Source organism: Bufo bufo, chromosome 1, assembly GCF_905171765.1.
Source record: "Bufo bufo chromosome 1, aBufBuf1.1, whole genome shotgun sequence".
In the NCBI taxonomy this organism is placed as follows: domain Eukaryota; kingdom Metazoa; phylum Chordata; class Amphibia; order Anura; family Bufonidae; genus Bufo; species Bufo bufo.
Window position 1 is genome coordinate 611,665,887 of NC_053389.1, and position 16,004 is coordinate 611,681,890.

The window sequence follows — 16,004 nt, forward strand, 5'->3', positions numbered from 1 at the left end:
CTTGAAGGAGTTCCCAGAGATGCTTAGCACTTGTTGGCCCTTTTGCCTTCACTCTGCGGTCCAGCTCACCCCAAACCATCTCGATTGGCAGTGGCGTACATACAGGGGTCGCACTTGCGACCGGGCCCGGCACTCCAGGGGGCCCGGCCGCCTGTGCACCCGCCCTGCAGTAGTACTGTGCCTGTATAACCTGGGCGGCCGGCCCGAGGCCCGCCCCCCAGTGTTGAGTTTCCTTGCTGCCAGCCCTACCCTCCCTTGAGTCTCCTCCCCCTGAGCAGTGAGTGGCTTACCTACCATATAGGCAGACGGGGCCCCGAAGTGGAGGAGAGGCCCCGCACCCTAATTGCTCCTGTTTATCTTTCTAAAGCTAAAGGACCTTTGATGATGTCATCAGAGGTCCTGTAAGGGAACTGCACAGTGTAAAGTGTAGTTCCCAGGTTAGAACAGTGCATCTGCCAGGACCTGTGATGACATCATCTTCAACATCACAGGTCCTGCAGAATCTAGCAAAGGAACTGCACCAAAAATGGTGTAGTTCCTAGGTTTCGAAGGTATATCTGCCAGGACCTGTGATGACATCATCACAGGTCCTTCAACCCCTAACAGCAAGTATTAGAAGTTATCAAGCAGCTCTGCATTGATCCATACAGACTGGAATGGAGAGGTAAGAGGAGGTCCTCCACTTCTCATCATTTCCCCCCCCCCCCTCCATGCCCTGTTTTACTCATTGCTCACAGTTACAGTGACCACTACCTCATGTACCTCACAGTGACCACTACCTCATGTACCTCACAGTGACCACTACCTCATGTACCTCACAGTGACCACTACCTCATGTACCTCACAGTGACCACTACCTCATGTACCTCACAGTGACCACTACCTCATGTACCTCACAGTGACCACTACCTCATGTACCTCACAGTGACCACTACCTCATGTACCTCACAGTGACCACTACCTCATGTACCTCACAGTGACCACTACCTCATGTACCTCACAGTGACCACTACCTCATGTACCTCACAGTGACCACTACCTCATGTACCTCACAGTGACCACTACCTCATGTACCTCACAGTGACCACTACCTCATGTACCTCACAGTGACCACTACCTCATGTACCTCACAGTGACCACTACCTCATGTACCTCACAGTGACCACTACCTCATGTACCTCACAGTGACCACTACCTCATGTACCTCACAGTGACCACTACCTCATGTACCTCACAGTGACCACTACCTCATGTACCTCACAGTGACCACTACCTCATGTACCTCACAGTGACCACTACCTCATGTACCTCACAGTGACCATTACCTCATGTACCTCACAGTGACCACTACCTCATGTACCTCACAGTGACCACTACCTCATGTACCTCACAGTGACCACTACCTCATGTACCTCACAGTGACCACTACCTCATGTACCTCACAGTGACCACTACCTCATGTACCTCACACACAGTGACCGTAATGTATAACTGACCACATATTTCTATAAACACTGCATCTACAGTATTATACCTTCTATGTCTCACATCAATACACTGCTCTGTGTATATATATATATATATATATACACACATACTGCATATATTACACAGTATTAGAGATGCAATATGTACAGGTATATAGTATATGCAGCAGTGTACTGATATGTGAGGTATGAGGTATAATAGATGCAGTGTGTACAGATATATAGTATATACAGCAGTGTACTGATATGTGAGGTACGAGGTATAATAGATGCAATATGTACAGATATTTAGTATATACAGCAGTGTACTGATATGTGAGGTACGAGGTATAATAGATGCAGCGTGTACAGATATATAGTATATACAGCAGTGTACTGATATGTGAGGTACGCGGTGTCAATAAACTGCTGTATTTACTATATACCTGTACACACTCCATCTATTATACCTCGTACCTCACATATCAGTACACTGCTGTATATACTATATATCTGTATACACTGCATCTATTATACCTCATACCTCACATATCAGTACACTACTGTATATACTATATATCTGTACACACTGCATCTATTATACCTCGTACCTCACATATTAGCCTACATATTTATTATATAGACTAGTAGCTCAGAATTGAACCAATATCCATTTACTATTACTGCCAGAACATGTTGGGTGTAGTAGTTTCAACTGGGCAGTCAGAGGTTGTAGGCTACAGAAATATAGCAGAGTTAGTTATAAAGCCATTGATAGGCCAATGAAGTATTTTACTATATGAAGGCAAAATAAATGCATGACAAAACCAGCACTGCTACATAATGTAGCAGAGCTGGTTTTACGTGGGAATACCGTGGGTTATACCGAATATCATCCTCTTGTATATAGTAATATACAGTATATAATTAATAAATATATATATATATATATATATATATATATATATACACACACACACACACACACACACGCGGGTTTGGGGGGGGGGGGGGTCGGCGTCGACGGGAAGGGGGCCCCATGGATCAGTTTCGCACCGGGGCCCCGTGGATTGTGTGTACGCCACTGTCGATTGGGTTCAGGTCCTGTGACTGTGGAGGCCAGGTCATCTGGCGCAGCACCCCATCACTCTCCTTCATGGTCAAATAGCCTTTACTTTCAAAGTTTTCCCAATTTTTCGGCTGACTGACCTTCATTTCTTAAAGTAATGATGGCCACTCGTTTTTCTTTACTTAGCTGCTTTTTTTCTTGCCATAATACAAATTCTACCAGTCTATTCAGTAGGACTATCAGCTGTGTATCCACCTGACTTCTCCTTAACGCAACTGATGGTCCCAACCCCATTTATAAGGCAAGAAATCCCACTTATTAAACCTGACAGGGCACACCTGTGAAGTGAAAACCATTTCAGGGGACTACCTCTTGAAGCTCATCAAGAGAATGCCAAGAGTGTGCAAAGCAGTAATCAAAGCAAAAGGTGGCTACTTTGAAGAACCTAGAATATGACATATTTTCAGTTGTTTCACACTTGTTTGTTATGTAGATAATTCCACATGTGTTAATTCATAGTTTTGATGCCTTCAGTGTGAATCTACAATTTTCATAGTCATGAAAATAAAGAAAACTCTTTGAATGAGGTGTGTCCAAACTTTTGGTCTGTACTGTGTGTGTATATATAAATATATATATATATATATTGGTCATTATTAAAAATGTTGTCCCACAGGGTTGTTTCAGCCTATCCGCAGAGTATCTTACTTTTAGTTTCACACGAGTCATCAGGTAGCTGTTCTGACGGCTGAAAGCATAGCCCTTATTTCTGATATCTTGACAGCTCATAAACCCTCTTTATAGCTACATTTTTATCAAACTAATAAGAATATGGCTTAAATTAATGTTTATGAAATGAATCTCTTGAATCTCATATATATATATATATATATATATATATATATATATATATATGAGATTCAAGAGATTCATTTCATAAACATTAATTTAAGCCATATTCTTATTAGTTTGATAAGAATGTAGCTATAAAGAGGGTTTATGAGCTGTCAAGATATCAGAAATAAGGGCTATGCTTTCAGCCGTCAGAACAGCTACCTGATGACTCGGTGTGAAACTAAAAGTAAGATACTCTGCGGATAGGCTGAAACAACCCTGTGGGACAACATTTTTAATAATGACCAATTGAAAAATGGTTTTCAGCCCAAAAGGAGTACAATGCTGTAATAAAAATGTTTCCCTGAAGGTGTTTACAGCCTTTAAATGCTATCCATAGAGGAATTTTCTGATCTATTAAAAATGGACAGGCATTTATTGGAAGCAATCAAATATTTGCTAATTGTTTCCTTTGGTGATACTAAAGGACAACTATATTCTTGTTTTACGGCAGTTAATTGTTTTAAAAAATAATTAATATTTTTTCCTGAATAAATGTGACTGCTTGGATTTTACTTTCAGCTCAGGTATTATCTGGGAACAAATGCCAAAACAGAAGTGGAAACCCTTTAACCAGAAGCAGATTCTTCAGCTAGAGCAAGCCTATCAGAAATATGTTACTGGAGAGCAGAGCAGATGGACCAAATTAGATTCCAGCTTTGAGGTGTGTATTCTTTACTTGAGGTGTGTGAATTTATTATGCGCATTTTTATTAACCTGATTTACCTTAATCACATGTAGGTCAACTTCAGCTGTATGGAAATGCGCTTGCCAATTAAATGCAAAATAAGGAGAAATTTCCTCTCCGGTATCCATATAGAACTGAAGCAGTCTCCACATCAGAGAAGTTTACGAGCCCAACTATACTGGTTACAGGTGAAGTATAGAGAAAAAGAACAGAAATGCTGATTTCTTCTTTGGCAGAAAGTGGCTTGTATTCTAAAGCCTTAAAGGGTACCCATGTTAAGAAACTTAAAAACATGTCATAACGGTGTCAGAAGTTTTGATCTGTGGAGGGTCTCTGTCTTGAGGTCCCCACAAGTTGCTTAAACAAATGGCAAGAAGCGCTGAGCTGAGCTCTGTGCCCGTTTGTTTCTGTTTATGTATCTTTGCATGGTCCTCCGAAAGAATGGTATATAGAAGTCCACAGGCTTTATTTAAGTCTGTCTACTACTTGCTCCACACTCCAAGAAAAGCTGAGCAGAGCTGAACAGAAATGAAGGGATGCGGCACTAAGCTGGGAGCTTTAACCCTTTGTTTCAGTGATCAGTAAAAGAATGTATTTTTTATCACACCGCTATCATTGCATGGACTATGCTGCCACTGATTCCTGTATGATCATACAGGAAGAAGGGCCAGCAATTGATTGGGTAAATATTTCAGTTTTTTGTTAACCTGCTAAATACATAAATGCTAATACTGTTTAGCCAATCAGATCCTGGATTTCTCCTGTATAATCCTTGAATCATATACATAATAAAGGTCATGATGGAAGGAAACTTGGAAGGTGTTACACTTTGCTGTTTTCTATTGTATCGCTCCCAATCAGGTGAATGGCCTATCCTCCAGTGCAGAAACTGTTCTTACCAGCAGTCCTTAGTTTGTCTTTTACAGGGGATCCTGTGTGGTAGACCCCCCCTGAAGTCCATATGTTGTAATAGTGAATTTGGGTATGGCTTGATCTGATGGGACAACCATGTTGAGGCAAAAATAGCTAGAAACCCTTTACGTAAATAATACAGCCACACATGAAGATCGTCTATGTGATATCATTCCTTCTGGCGATAGATCGCCACGTTTTCCATGGTTTGGTTTTATCCTCCCATCCGCACTGTGCCTCTGCAGACCCCTGCTCATGGGCATTGCTGTCGCTTGACCTCAAAGTAGTGATGTGATATAGATGAGCTTTTCCTGCAGACCTGTTTAGTACATGCACAGAGATTTAGTGAATGATGATGTTCTTCTTTTCAGGTGGATAACCAGCTACCTGGTTCTATGTTCCCGGCAGTCTTCCATCCTGTTGCACCTCCAAAATCCATTGCTTTAGACTCTGGTAAAACTCCTTCTATTTTATGCCTCCTGAGTTCAGTTAGGTTCACATATCCACTAGTAAACCTGCTTTCAAGCTTTTTTTGTGCAAAACTGTTCTGCTGTAACATTGCCTAATGAGGGAACTTTGAAATGCAAAGCATGTGTATAAACGATGGATGTTAATTCAAGCTATATCCACTTTATAGGTCAATAACTCCCACAATGCTAAACAATATACAAATATAACAAAGGCACAGTAAAAGTATTGTAGATAAAGGGATACAAAGGGTTAGTACAGAGTAATGTACCTCCAAGCTTGTGACATTTTACCAGACAGCTCAGATTTTTGTAGATCATCAGATCAGAAGATATCTCCTTGCTAACAAGTTACAGTATATTATTTTGTGTTCCTGTAGAGGCAATACATTTTTTAGATTTATTATAAGTATCAAAAATGTTCATGTAGAAGAAGAATTTCAAACTTATAGAGAAGATCCCTCTATCTTTCCGGGAAGGAGGGGGCAGCCTGTGTTAAAGTTCACTGTCTAGATTGCTGGGCACTGGGAAAGTCAAACCCATTCTTCTCTTTCTACAAGAAAATGCATTAATAACTATTTGGTTTTATTTTAAAGAAATCAATTTCTTTTTTTTTCTTTTTTTCTTTTTTTTTGCTCTATTTGTCCTTGGCAGAACCAAAGCCATTTATTGATATCAGCATCATCACAAGATTTAATGAATTTAGCAAAGTCATGCAGTTTAAGTGAGTACATAAGCTGGAAAGTATTAATGTGTTAAGTGGATTTAAAATGATAACTTTTTATTGCGTATGTAACACAGTAATTTTTAATATATTATTACATATAATCCTACTACTAATTAGTTCCCAGTTTTTGTTGGTTCATGGTGATATGTTTCTGTATAGGTACTTCATGGTACTGATACAATGTATGGCGCTAAAGGTAGACCAAGGCTTCCTTGCAGCAGTCATGGGGTTGTTCACCCCCTCCAGCCCTCCAGAAGTTGAGAAACAACGAGTAAGTCATAACACAATTAGATTAACTATTTACACTCTAAAAATATTAAAGGGATTCTGTCACCTGCTTTTAGCATTTTAAGCTGGCACCATCGCTATGTAGACTAAAGTACCTTATTTCCAGGGCTCTTCTTTTTACTTATTTTCGTTTGGTAGTTTTGTTATAAAAGCGATTTTTATGTTATGCTAATTAGGGTCCAAGGTGCCCAGAGGGGCGTTTTTTTCAGTCTCCGGTGCCCAGTGACGCCCCCCTGCAGTGCCCAAGACAGCCTCCTGATCATCAAAACACCTCCCACAGCCCGTCAAACGGTTCCGCCCCCTCCGTACGTTATAATCTACCTTGTAGATATGCCCCGTCCTCCTTCCTGTCTGCGGCCAGAAAACTTGCGCAGGCGCAGTATCGCCTGCGCCTACGCGATCATCAACCTCCTAAGGGCAACAGCCTCAAAAGTCTCACTGGGCATGCGCCGAGCCCAATGATGTGACCTGAGCGCTGTTGCCCTCAGGACGTTGATGATCGCGCAGGCCGCAGGCGATACTGCGCCTGCGCGAGTTTTCTGGCCGCAGACAGGAAGGAGGACGGGGCATTTCTTTAAGGTAGATTATGACGTGGGGAGGGGGCGGAACCGTTTGCCGGGCTGTGGGAGGTTATCTGATGATCAGGAGGCTGTCTTGGGCACTGCAGGGGGGCGTCACTGGGCATCGGAGACTGAAAAAAACGCCCCTCTGGGCACCTTGGACCCTAATTAGCATAACATAAAAATCGCTTTTATAACAAAACTACCAAACAAAAATAAGTAAAAAGAAGAGCCCTGGAAATAAGGTACTTTAGTCTACATAGCGATGGTGCCAGCTTAAAATGCTAAAAGCAGGTGACAGAATCCCTTTAATTTCCTTGTTAAATATTATTTCCATAAAAGATTAGATCTGATTAAAAGTTATCTTATTGTTAAATTGCAGACAAAGCTAATCCAGAAAGATCTAGATGCTCTAAACACAGAGTTGATGGAATCTTCCATGACCGATATCACCCCTCTGAGCTTCTTCGAACACTTCCACATATCTCCTGTGAAGGTAGGTCTTCTAGTTGTAAATTATTGTCAATTATTTCCTACTTACACTCATTGACAATAAATAATGCACCAAGAAGGAGTTGTTGGAATAGAGTGAAAGTTTATATGTGTGAATGTACTTTTGATATATTTGATTACAATATTAGAGCGAAAGGAAGTTTATTGGGGAAAACTATACAATTGAAAGAGGCTCTAGTACCCTGTTGGGTCGCCTCTAGCATGAGCATGGAGTCATACAAGTTCTGTATGGTATCCTGTGGCACAATTGCTCACAGATGTTGCAGCAGGACCTGTAAATCCTGCACTCTCATAGGTTGCTGAAAATTGCATCCCAGCTGGTCCTATAAATGATTGGTGATGAACCTGGCGACTGAGCATGCCAAGGAAGTGCTGCAATCTGGCAGAGACATTCCGGGGAGACCCTTGCTCTGTTGGGGAGCATTATCCTGCTGAAAGATGCCAGTTGGAAGCCCTGCTTGTGGGTGCAAGATATCCTGCACATATCACTGAGCTGTTAGTGTCCCTCATATCACTACTATGGGTGAACTTGGTGGCTCCCCAGATCATCACACCAGCTGTTGGGATAGTGTGTCACTCCACAGCAAAGACAGGATTGAAGCCCTCACCACAAGGCTTTCATACTAAAACCTGACTGTCGTTGGATCCCAAACCAAATCTGGATTTGTCATAAAAGATGATACAGTTCCAGGTTTCCCATTCATGACACCACTGCAAACAAAAGCATTGGTGGCTGGTTGTCAGTGGCAGAACACATAATTGACACCAAAACGCCAAGTTTCCTTCTGCTAAGTGCATGGAAATGGTCCAGAGACAGGGGTGTGTAATGAAGTTGTCACCTGTGTCTGGAAGGTGGATAACTAAACTGCAGGAGCAGCTTATGTTTGTCAGAGGATCAAATGGTCCTCTCTGCTGGTGGTCAGTCTGGGCCGTCTGGAGCCTGTTCACCGTGTGCGCATCATGTAACCACTGCTCCCAACACCGCTAACAGAAATCAATAACCATCCTGCTTCTCGCAGCCCAATAACACGCACCCTTCTCAAAACCTCTCAACCGAATGACTTTAAGTGTGTCGCAGAGGCATGTCTAGCAGTGAACGATCTCTCAACAAGAGGTACACTACACAAAAGTAGTATCTGAGAGACCTTTTATAGGGCAGCGGGGGGAGCACTTTTAGAACAAGTGTCTAATCAGACCACAAGTGTGATGATTTACATATCTGCCTGAGACATAACTGCATGCACAGTTTTGCAGCAATCTGACATTTCTATCTGGGTACATTATTATAATTTTTTTGTCAATGAGTGTTTGTCAGTTACTAAGAACCCCAGATGAGCACCGATCAGCACCCACAGGGGTTGTCACCCAGTTTCCTAGACTCCTGATTGGTAAATCTAGTTGTGCAATGATTTATTAGTAAATCTCAGTTGTTTCAGAACAAAACAGATTGTTCTTCCCTATGAGAACTTAAAAGAGGAGGACATTATAAAGACGTAGCGTCATCTTCTGTTTTTACTGGTGATTTTCTTTTTAATCAATAATTTGTTTGCTGTGTAATGCATTTTTTTTTATAGCTACATTTGAGCCTCTCGCTGGGATCTGGAGGAGAAAAGTCAGACAAAGAGGATAATGAAATTGTTGCCATCAGCTCAATCAACCTCCTTTTAAAAAGCATTGGAGCTACTCTTACTGATGTGGATGATCTAATTTTCAAGTAAATTTCTATTTTTGTTCACTACAATTGGGTGGGGTTAACATAGGGTAAGAGCACATATAGTGTCCCCTGGGCATCCAAGAACCACGCCGACATGCAGTTTTATCACAGATCGGCAACTTTTCAAATAGATTCTTAAAGGGGTATTGCCATCTGAGACAATGGGGGCATATCGCTAGGATATGCCCCCATTGTCTGGGACGCACACCTACGTTGAGAACGGATCTGGGAGAGTGGTGGCTGGAGCACCAAGCGCTCTCCCCATAGAAGTGGATGGGAGTGCACCGCGCTTGCATGATGACTGCTCGTATTCATTTCTATGGGGCTGACGGAAATAGCCGAGCCAGCGCTCAGCTATTTTCGGCGACCCCATAGGAATGAATAGAGGGCAGCTGCACATGTGCATTGCGCCCTCCACAACGTTCAGGTCGCATCAGACAATGGGGGCATATCCTAGCCATATGCCCCCATTGTCTGAGATGGGAAAACCCCTTTAATGGCCACATGTTTGAGGGTAAAACTACTGTTTACCTGCAAAATCATACGCACATTGACAGTCAGTTTGAAAACAGTTCTCATTTGCAGTAAAATCTTATGTCGGAGCCGTGTTTAACCAAACTGCTGCCACTTTGTGTGGCCTAACACACATCTGTTTTGTTTTATGGTTCAATAAGATTTTATTATCTTTTATAATCAAAAAGGAAACATCACAAATTGCAGTATAGAAACCACACATACAATTACATTGTGACATGCAATCGCAAACAGCAGTATAGCATCAAGGACATGGTATAAGCATGTAACTGTACTGCAAACAACCAACTGTCATATAGTCAGAGGAATTAAAACCCTAGTGGGTTTAATAAGGCCTAAAACAAATGATATATAGGCCAATAATTCTCATCTGTTTTGTTTTAGAGGGGAAAATTCTGTTTTATTCACTATTTAAATGTGAATCTTGATGCTACAAAGAAATATTTCAGCAGGAATTAAAAACTGATATTACATCCAGGAAGTGACACTTCTTCCAACTGCCCCTGTATAAGTTGCTTATAGAAATCAAATTAGGCTGTTTTTGCACTTCCATTATTAGCTCTGGTAGAGAACAGCCTGCTGGAGCTCTCTGGATCTGGCATTGCCAAATGTTACTAAAGTGGCAGCTGGCTCCATTCACTGATGGGGCCCATCGGTGATTCGGCCGCTACCCAGCAAATGTAGCAGGATTCGACCAGAAAAAAAACACTACATGCACGTTGAATCCGTTTTTTCTGCAATTGCATTCAATGTGTACGTTTTTCCATCTGGATTTGTATCCGGTGTTCTGTCAGAAAACCTTACCTCGTCAGATTCCCTTACCCCACGTGACTTCCGGGGGTGTGCGCCTCCGCGCAAGCGCAGTACCAGGGCATGGGTAAGGTAAAATTACAGTGAGTGTTGACTCATGGACGCACGCACGGACACTGCTCCTGATCCTGATCGAAGCCAGCCAGCAATGAATCTGACGTGCACTGTGTAGTGAGGGTAAGGACATTTTACAATCCGCCCATGCGGTAAGGAGATTTAACAAGACAAAAGACCGTCAGATCTCCTTACCCCTGAGAGCGCACGTGCGGTGTCAGTGCGCGCGTCCATGAGTCAACGCTCACTGTAATTTTACCTTACCCATGCCCTGGTACTGCGCTTGCACAGAGGCGCACCCCCCCGGAAGTCACGTGGGGTAAGGGAAGGTAAGGTTTTCTGACAAAACTCCGGATTGCTTGTGTGTTTCACGCGCGGGAAGAAAATTTAAAGAATAACACTTGCTTCCAGATGCCTTCGGTTTTTCACGTAAACCACATTCACTTGAATGGAGACAGAGCTGCATGAAAAATGCACAATATAGAACATGCTGCAATCTTTCCTTAACTCAAAGATACTCATGTACACAAGCCCTTTCAAATTAATTTTTTCCATTTTATTATTTAATCAAATAATATTGAGTTATGAATATCTTTTTTCCGCTCGATACTACAGTACATACAGCCACAGGTATATGTCTTTTACCTGCTATCAAATTTACTTTAATGAGTTACTATAGAAAAATAGTATAACTTTTCTGTATCCTGTGAATGGCACCCCAGCAGTGTGCTATGCCAAATCTGAAATGCACTGTAGCCTTTAGTTATTCTGGATGTAAGATATTAATATACAGTATGCTTCAAATGTATTGTTTTGTTCTTGACGGCAGGCTGGCTTGCTTTGAAGTAAGGTACAAGTTCTACAAGCGGGATCAGCTTATGAAACTTGTTGTCCGACACTACAGCGAGCAGGTGAGACACAACTACATACATCAGAACAGTCTCTCATTTTAATTTACATTACCGTAAATAGAATGGAAAACTTTTTTAGGTCTGCAGTTGGTCACATATTCTCATCCACTGACACGATTTTTTTTTTCTTGCAGTTCTTAAAGCAGCTTTATGTCCTTGTCTTAGGCCTGGATGTCTTGGGAAACCCCTTTGGGCTAATAAGAGGACTATCAGAAGGAGTGGAGGCTTTCTTCTATGAACCCTTCCAAGTAGGCTCTTTAAAATAGTATTTTTTTGTTTTTGTAGATAAGAATTACACTCTGGATTATGTAACTCTTGCAATAGTTCAATAATAGAATGTGGTTTAGCTTGAAATATTGGAAATGAATTCTGATTAACCCTATTCAAGCCTCCTCCGCTTTAAAGCTAAATTGTATATTCTGCAGGGTGCTGTGCAGGGTCCTGAGGAGTTTGCAGAGGGCTTGGTGATTGGTGTGAAGAGCCTCCTTGGGCATACAGTAGGTGAGTTATGCTTTGCACTACCTCTTCAATGGAATAAGCAGGCATTTATTTTGGAATAATGGATTTTGTTTGGGTTTTCTTTTCTGTTGGAACATGTACAAAAAGATTTCTAGCGGATTCTTTCGTGTAGTCCACTTCATCAAATAAACCCCAATCTCTGCACACAGGAGGAGCTGCTGGAGTTGTTTCACGCATCACTGGGTCAGTGGGCAAGGGACTGGCTGCCATCACCATGGATAAAGAGTATCAGCAAAAGAGGCGAGAAGAAATGGGCAGACAGCCAAAGGATTTTGGAGACAGCCTGGCCAAGGGAGGCAAAGGATTTTTACGGGTAAGCATTGTAGAAATATTAAATAGAAGCTGGCTTAGCAATCAGCTGATTGCTGCAGATTCACTTCTCTAACAACTGCTGGCGGAAGACATGTCTGACCATACATTTTGCTAGAGGGATAACGTACAAATACATGCTGCTCATTGAAAGTAATGGCCGACCATGTTATGCATTGTACAGACTGAGTCCACTGGAGCGAGAAGCTATTTTTACATGGCAGCTCTATTCTAGTGAATGAGTCATGAGCATGCTTGCTCATAAAAATCTCAAAAAAGTAGAAAGGACATGTTGGGGTCCCTTCAGTGCTTTTTATATTATATGCAACTTACATTGCTTGATGTAACCTAAACAAAGTTTTTTTTGGGGGGGGACAAGGTGGCTTCTGAATAGCAGAAAACTGCCGTTTATATTTTTACTAGGAAGGCAGAAAATATATGTAAATTTATACAAAAAAAAGGGAAAATTATGTGTTAGCTAGTTAAAACTAAAACCTATTTTTCCTGCAGTTTCAGTGCAGGCTAAATGTAGAAAGACTTGTAGGCATCAGCTCAGTGCCTATAATAATCCAAAAATATTTCCTTATACATGATGCAGACTCTGCCTATCTATCTCCCCCCCCCCCCCCCCCCCCCCCCACCACCTCCTTTTTTCTTAAGCTTCGTAAGCTATTTCTGAAATATGTCTGGGGTTCATCCCATCACAAACTGGCCTATAACACTCTGGTGAAACTTAAAAAGAAAGGAGGGATTGGATTCCCGGACATCACATCAATCTATGAAACTGTACAAATTTTGAGAATTCTTGACTGGCACAAATGCCCATACCCACAAATGTATGTTTCCATCGAAGAGGAAGTGACCCAATTTACCCTTACGCAAGCTCTATTACTAGTCCAAACCCAAACACATCTTACACCAAACCTCAACCTACTAACAAAAGCCCCATTGCACATTTGGAGAAGAATAGCTCGAATCAAAACAATTTGGCCAACTTCCTCCCCATTAACATGTCTGGGAGATCTATTAGGACTCAGTGACCCATACTCCTCACATTGGCTACCCCTAACAAAGGAAAATGAGATGCCACCCACTCGGGGACATATTACACGATGGAACGTTTCCTGCTCTAGACACACTCCAGTCTATAATTACAGATGCTACATTGGACAATATAACATACAACCATCTACTACTGAACTTCAAGATGTTGATTAAGAAAGGATACATTACTAGGGACTTAACATGGTTGGATAAGTTGGCTGCATACCGCTCCCCATTCCTCAGGGCTATATCCAAATTCGTGAAGGCCTACGCTCGATCACCTCAGGGGATAATACACTGCCTGTCCCAAAAAAAGTCGCCACAAAAAAAAAAGCCTTTAGCTCTGATTAGGGCACACATTTGCTGTGGCATTGTTTTGATAAGCTTCTGCAATGTCACAAGCTTTATTTCCATCCAGTGTTGCATTAATTTTTCACCAAGATCTTGCATTGATGATGGTAGAGTCTGACTGCTGCGCAAAGCCTTCTCCAGGACATCCCAAAGATTCTCAATAGGGTTAAGGTCTGGACTCTGTGGTGGCCAATCCATGTGTGAAATTGATGTCTCGTGCTCCCTGAACCACTCTCTCACAATTCGAGCCCGATAAATCCTGGCATTGTCATCTTGGAATATGCCCGTGCCATCAGGGAAGAACAAATCCATTGATGGAATAACCTGGTCATTCAGTATGTTCAGGTGGTCAGCTGACCTCATTCTTGGAGCACATACTGTTGCTGAATCTAGACCTGACCAACTGCAGCAACCCCAGATCATAGCACTGCCCCCACAGGCTTATACAGTAGGCACTGGGCATGATGGGTGCATCACTTCATCTCCCTCTCTTCTTACCCTGATGCACCCATCATTCTGGAACAGGGTAAATCTGGGCTCATCAGACCACATGACCTTCTTCCATTGCTCCAGAGTCCAATCTTTATGCTCCCTAGCAAAATGAAGCCTTTTTTTCTGGTTTGCCTCACTGATTAGTGGTTTTCTTACAGCTACACAGTTGTTCAGTCCCAATTCCTTAAGTTCCCTTCGCATTGTGCGTGTGGAAATGCTCTTACTTTCACTATTAAACATAGCCCTAAGTTCTACTGTTGTTCTTCGTTTTGATTTCACCAAACGTTTAAGTGATCGCCGATTACGATCATTCAGGATTTATTTTTTTTCCGCTACATTTCTTCCTCGAATACGATGGGTCCCCACTATCCTTCCAGTTTTTTATAATGCGTTGGACAGTTCTTAACCCAATTTTAGTAGTTTCTGCAATCTCCTTAGATGTTTTCTCTGCTTGATGCAAGCCAATGATTTGAACCTTCTCAAACAGACTAACATCTTTTCCACGACCACAAGATGTGTCTTTCGACATGGTTGTTTAAGAAATGGGAAACAACTCATTGCACCAGTTGGGGTTAAATAACTTATTGCCAGCTGAAAGATAATCGCCCATGCAGTAATTATCCAATAGGAGGCTAATAACTATTTGCTTAGTTAAATCCAGGTGGCGACTTTTTTTTGTGTCACATGTTTGTATACAGAGCATGAGAAATGCACGTCTGTTTCATGATGAGGATATGTTAAAACATATCGAAAAAAATTCCTACTGCAATTCTGTGAAATATACTGTATCTATGAATATATATCCAGACACAGGCGTGTATAAGCTGTAATGCTTCATCTATGGGAGTGTCTACTATACATAAATTTATGTTGTTATTTTACTTTATTGTGTATTCTGCATTTCATTTCGGAAGTTAACTTGCCTGTACTAGTAATGTTCCACTTGCAGAACTAAATAGTTTGCTATGTTGATGGTGATTGAAACCCACTCCTGCACACCCACACATGACCTTAGCAGACTACTACTTCATGAAACAATTTAGGGTACTTTTACACTTGCGTTGTGAGGATCCGGCAGGCAGTTCCGTTGCCTGAACTGCCTGCCGGATCCGGAAATCCGTATGCAAACTGATATCATTTGTAGACTGATCCGGATCCGTCTGACAAATGCATTGAAATTCCGGATCTGTCTCTCCGGTGTCATCCGTAAAAACGGATCCGGTATTCATCCGGGAAACCGGATCCGGTTTTCTCGAACACATGGTACCGGCATTAGTACATTTCAATGGAAATTAATGCAAGTATTACGGAATTTTGGCCAGAGAAAATACCGCAGCATGCTGCGGTATTTTCTCTGGCCAAATACCGTAAGAGGGAGGGCATCCTGATCCATACTGAACGGAATGCTTTCCATTCAGAATGCATTAGAATAAAACTGTATTGAGCCCCCAGGATGGAACTCAATACTGGAAAAGAATAACGCTAGTGTGAAAGTACCCTTAGCTGTTACTTTGTTGGTTTCCCTCTCTACTTTTTTTTTCAGCCATAAGGTATCATAACATATATTTAGTTCCTAAGTATATCTGTAAAGAATAAATCAAGGCAACTGGACTTGCTGTAGATTTCTTGAAGCTAAAAATTTTTGACTCTGAATGCATGATCGCAAAAAGTACGGTATGTTC

General features: G+C 41.8%; 1 protein-coding gene across 1 annotated transcript in view; it reads left to right on the top strand.

Moving 5' to 3' along the window:
* VPS13C (vacuolar protein sorting 13 homolog C) overlaps positions 1 to 16,004 on the top strand; it is a 352,162-nt gene that overhangs the window by 310,541 nt on the left and 25,617 nt on the right. The window contains exons 66-76 of the mRNA XM_040413678.1: positions 3,952 to 4,093; positions 4,171 to 4,305; positions 5,401 to 5,482; positions 6,151 to 6,220; positions 6,383 to 6,494; positions 7,454 to 7,567; positions 9,159 to 9,298; positions 11,526 to 11,607; positions 11,742 to 11,855; positions 12,033 to 12,108; positions 12,276 to 12,439. Of these exons, the coding sequence (XP_040269612.1) occupies positions 3,952 to 4,093; positions 4,171 to 4,305; positions 5,401 to 5,482; positions 6,151 to 6,220; positions 6,383 to 6,494; positions 7,454 to 7,567; positions 9,159 to 9,298; positions 11,526 to 11,607; positions 11,742 to 11,855; positions 12,033 to 12,108; positions 12,276 to 12,439 (1,231 nt within the window). The remainder of the gene's footprint in view (positions 1 to 3,951; positions 4,094 to 4,170; positions 4,306 to 5,400; positions 5,483 to 6,150; positions 6,221 to 6,382; positions 6,495 to 7,453; positions 7,568 to 9,158; positions 9,299 to 11,525; positions 11,608 to 11,741; positions 11,856 to 12,032; positions 12,109 to 12,275; positions 12,440 to 16,004) is intronic.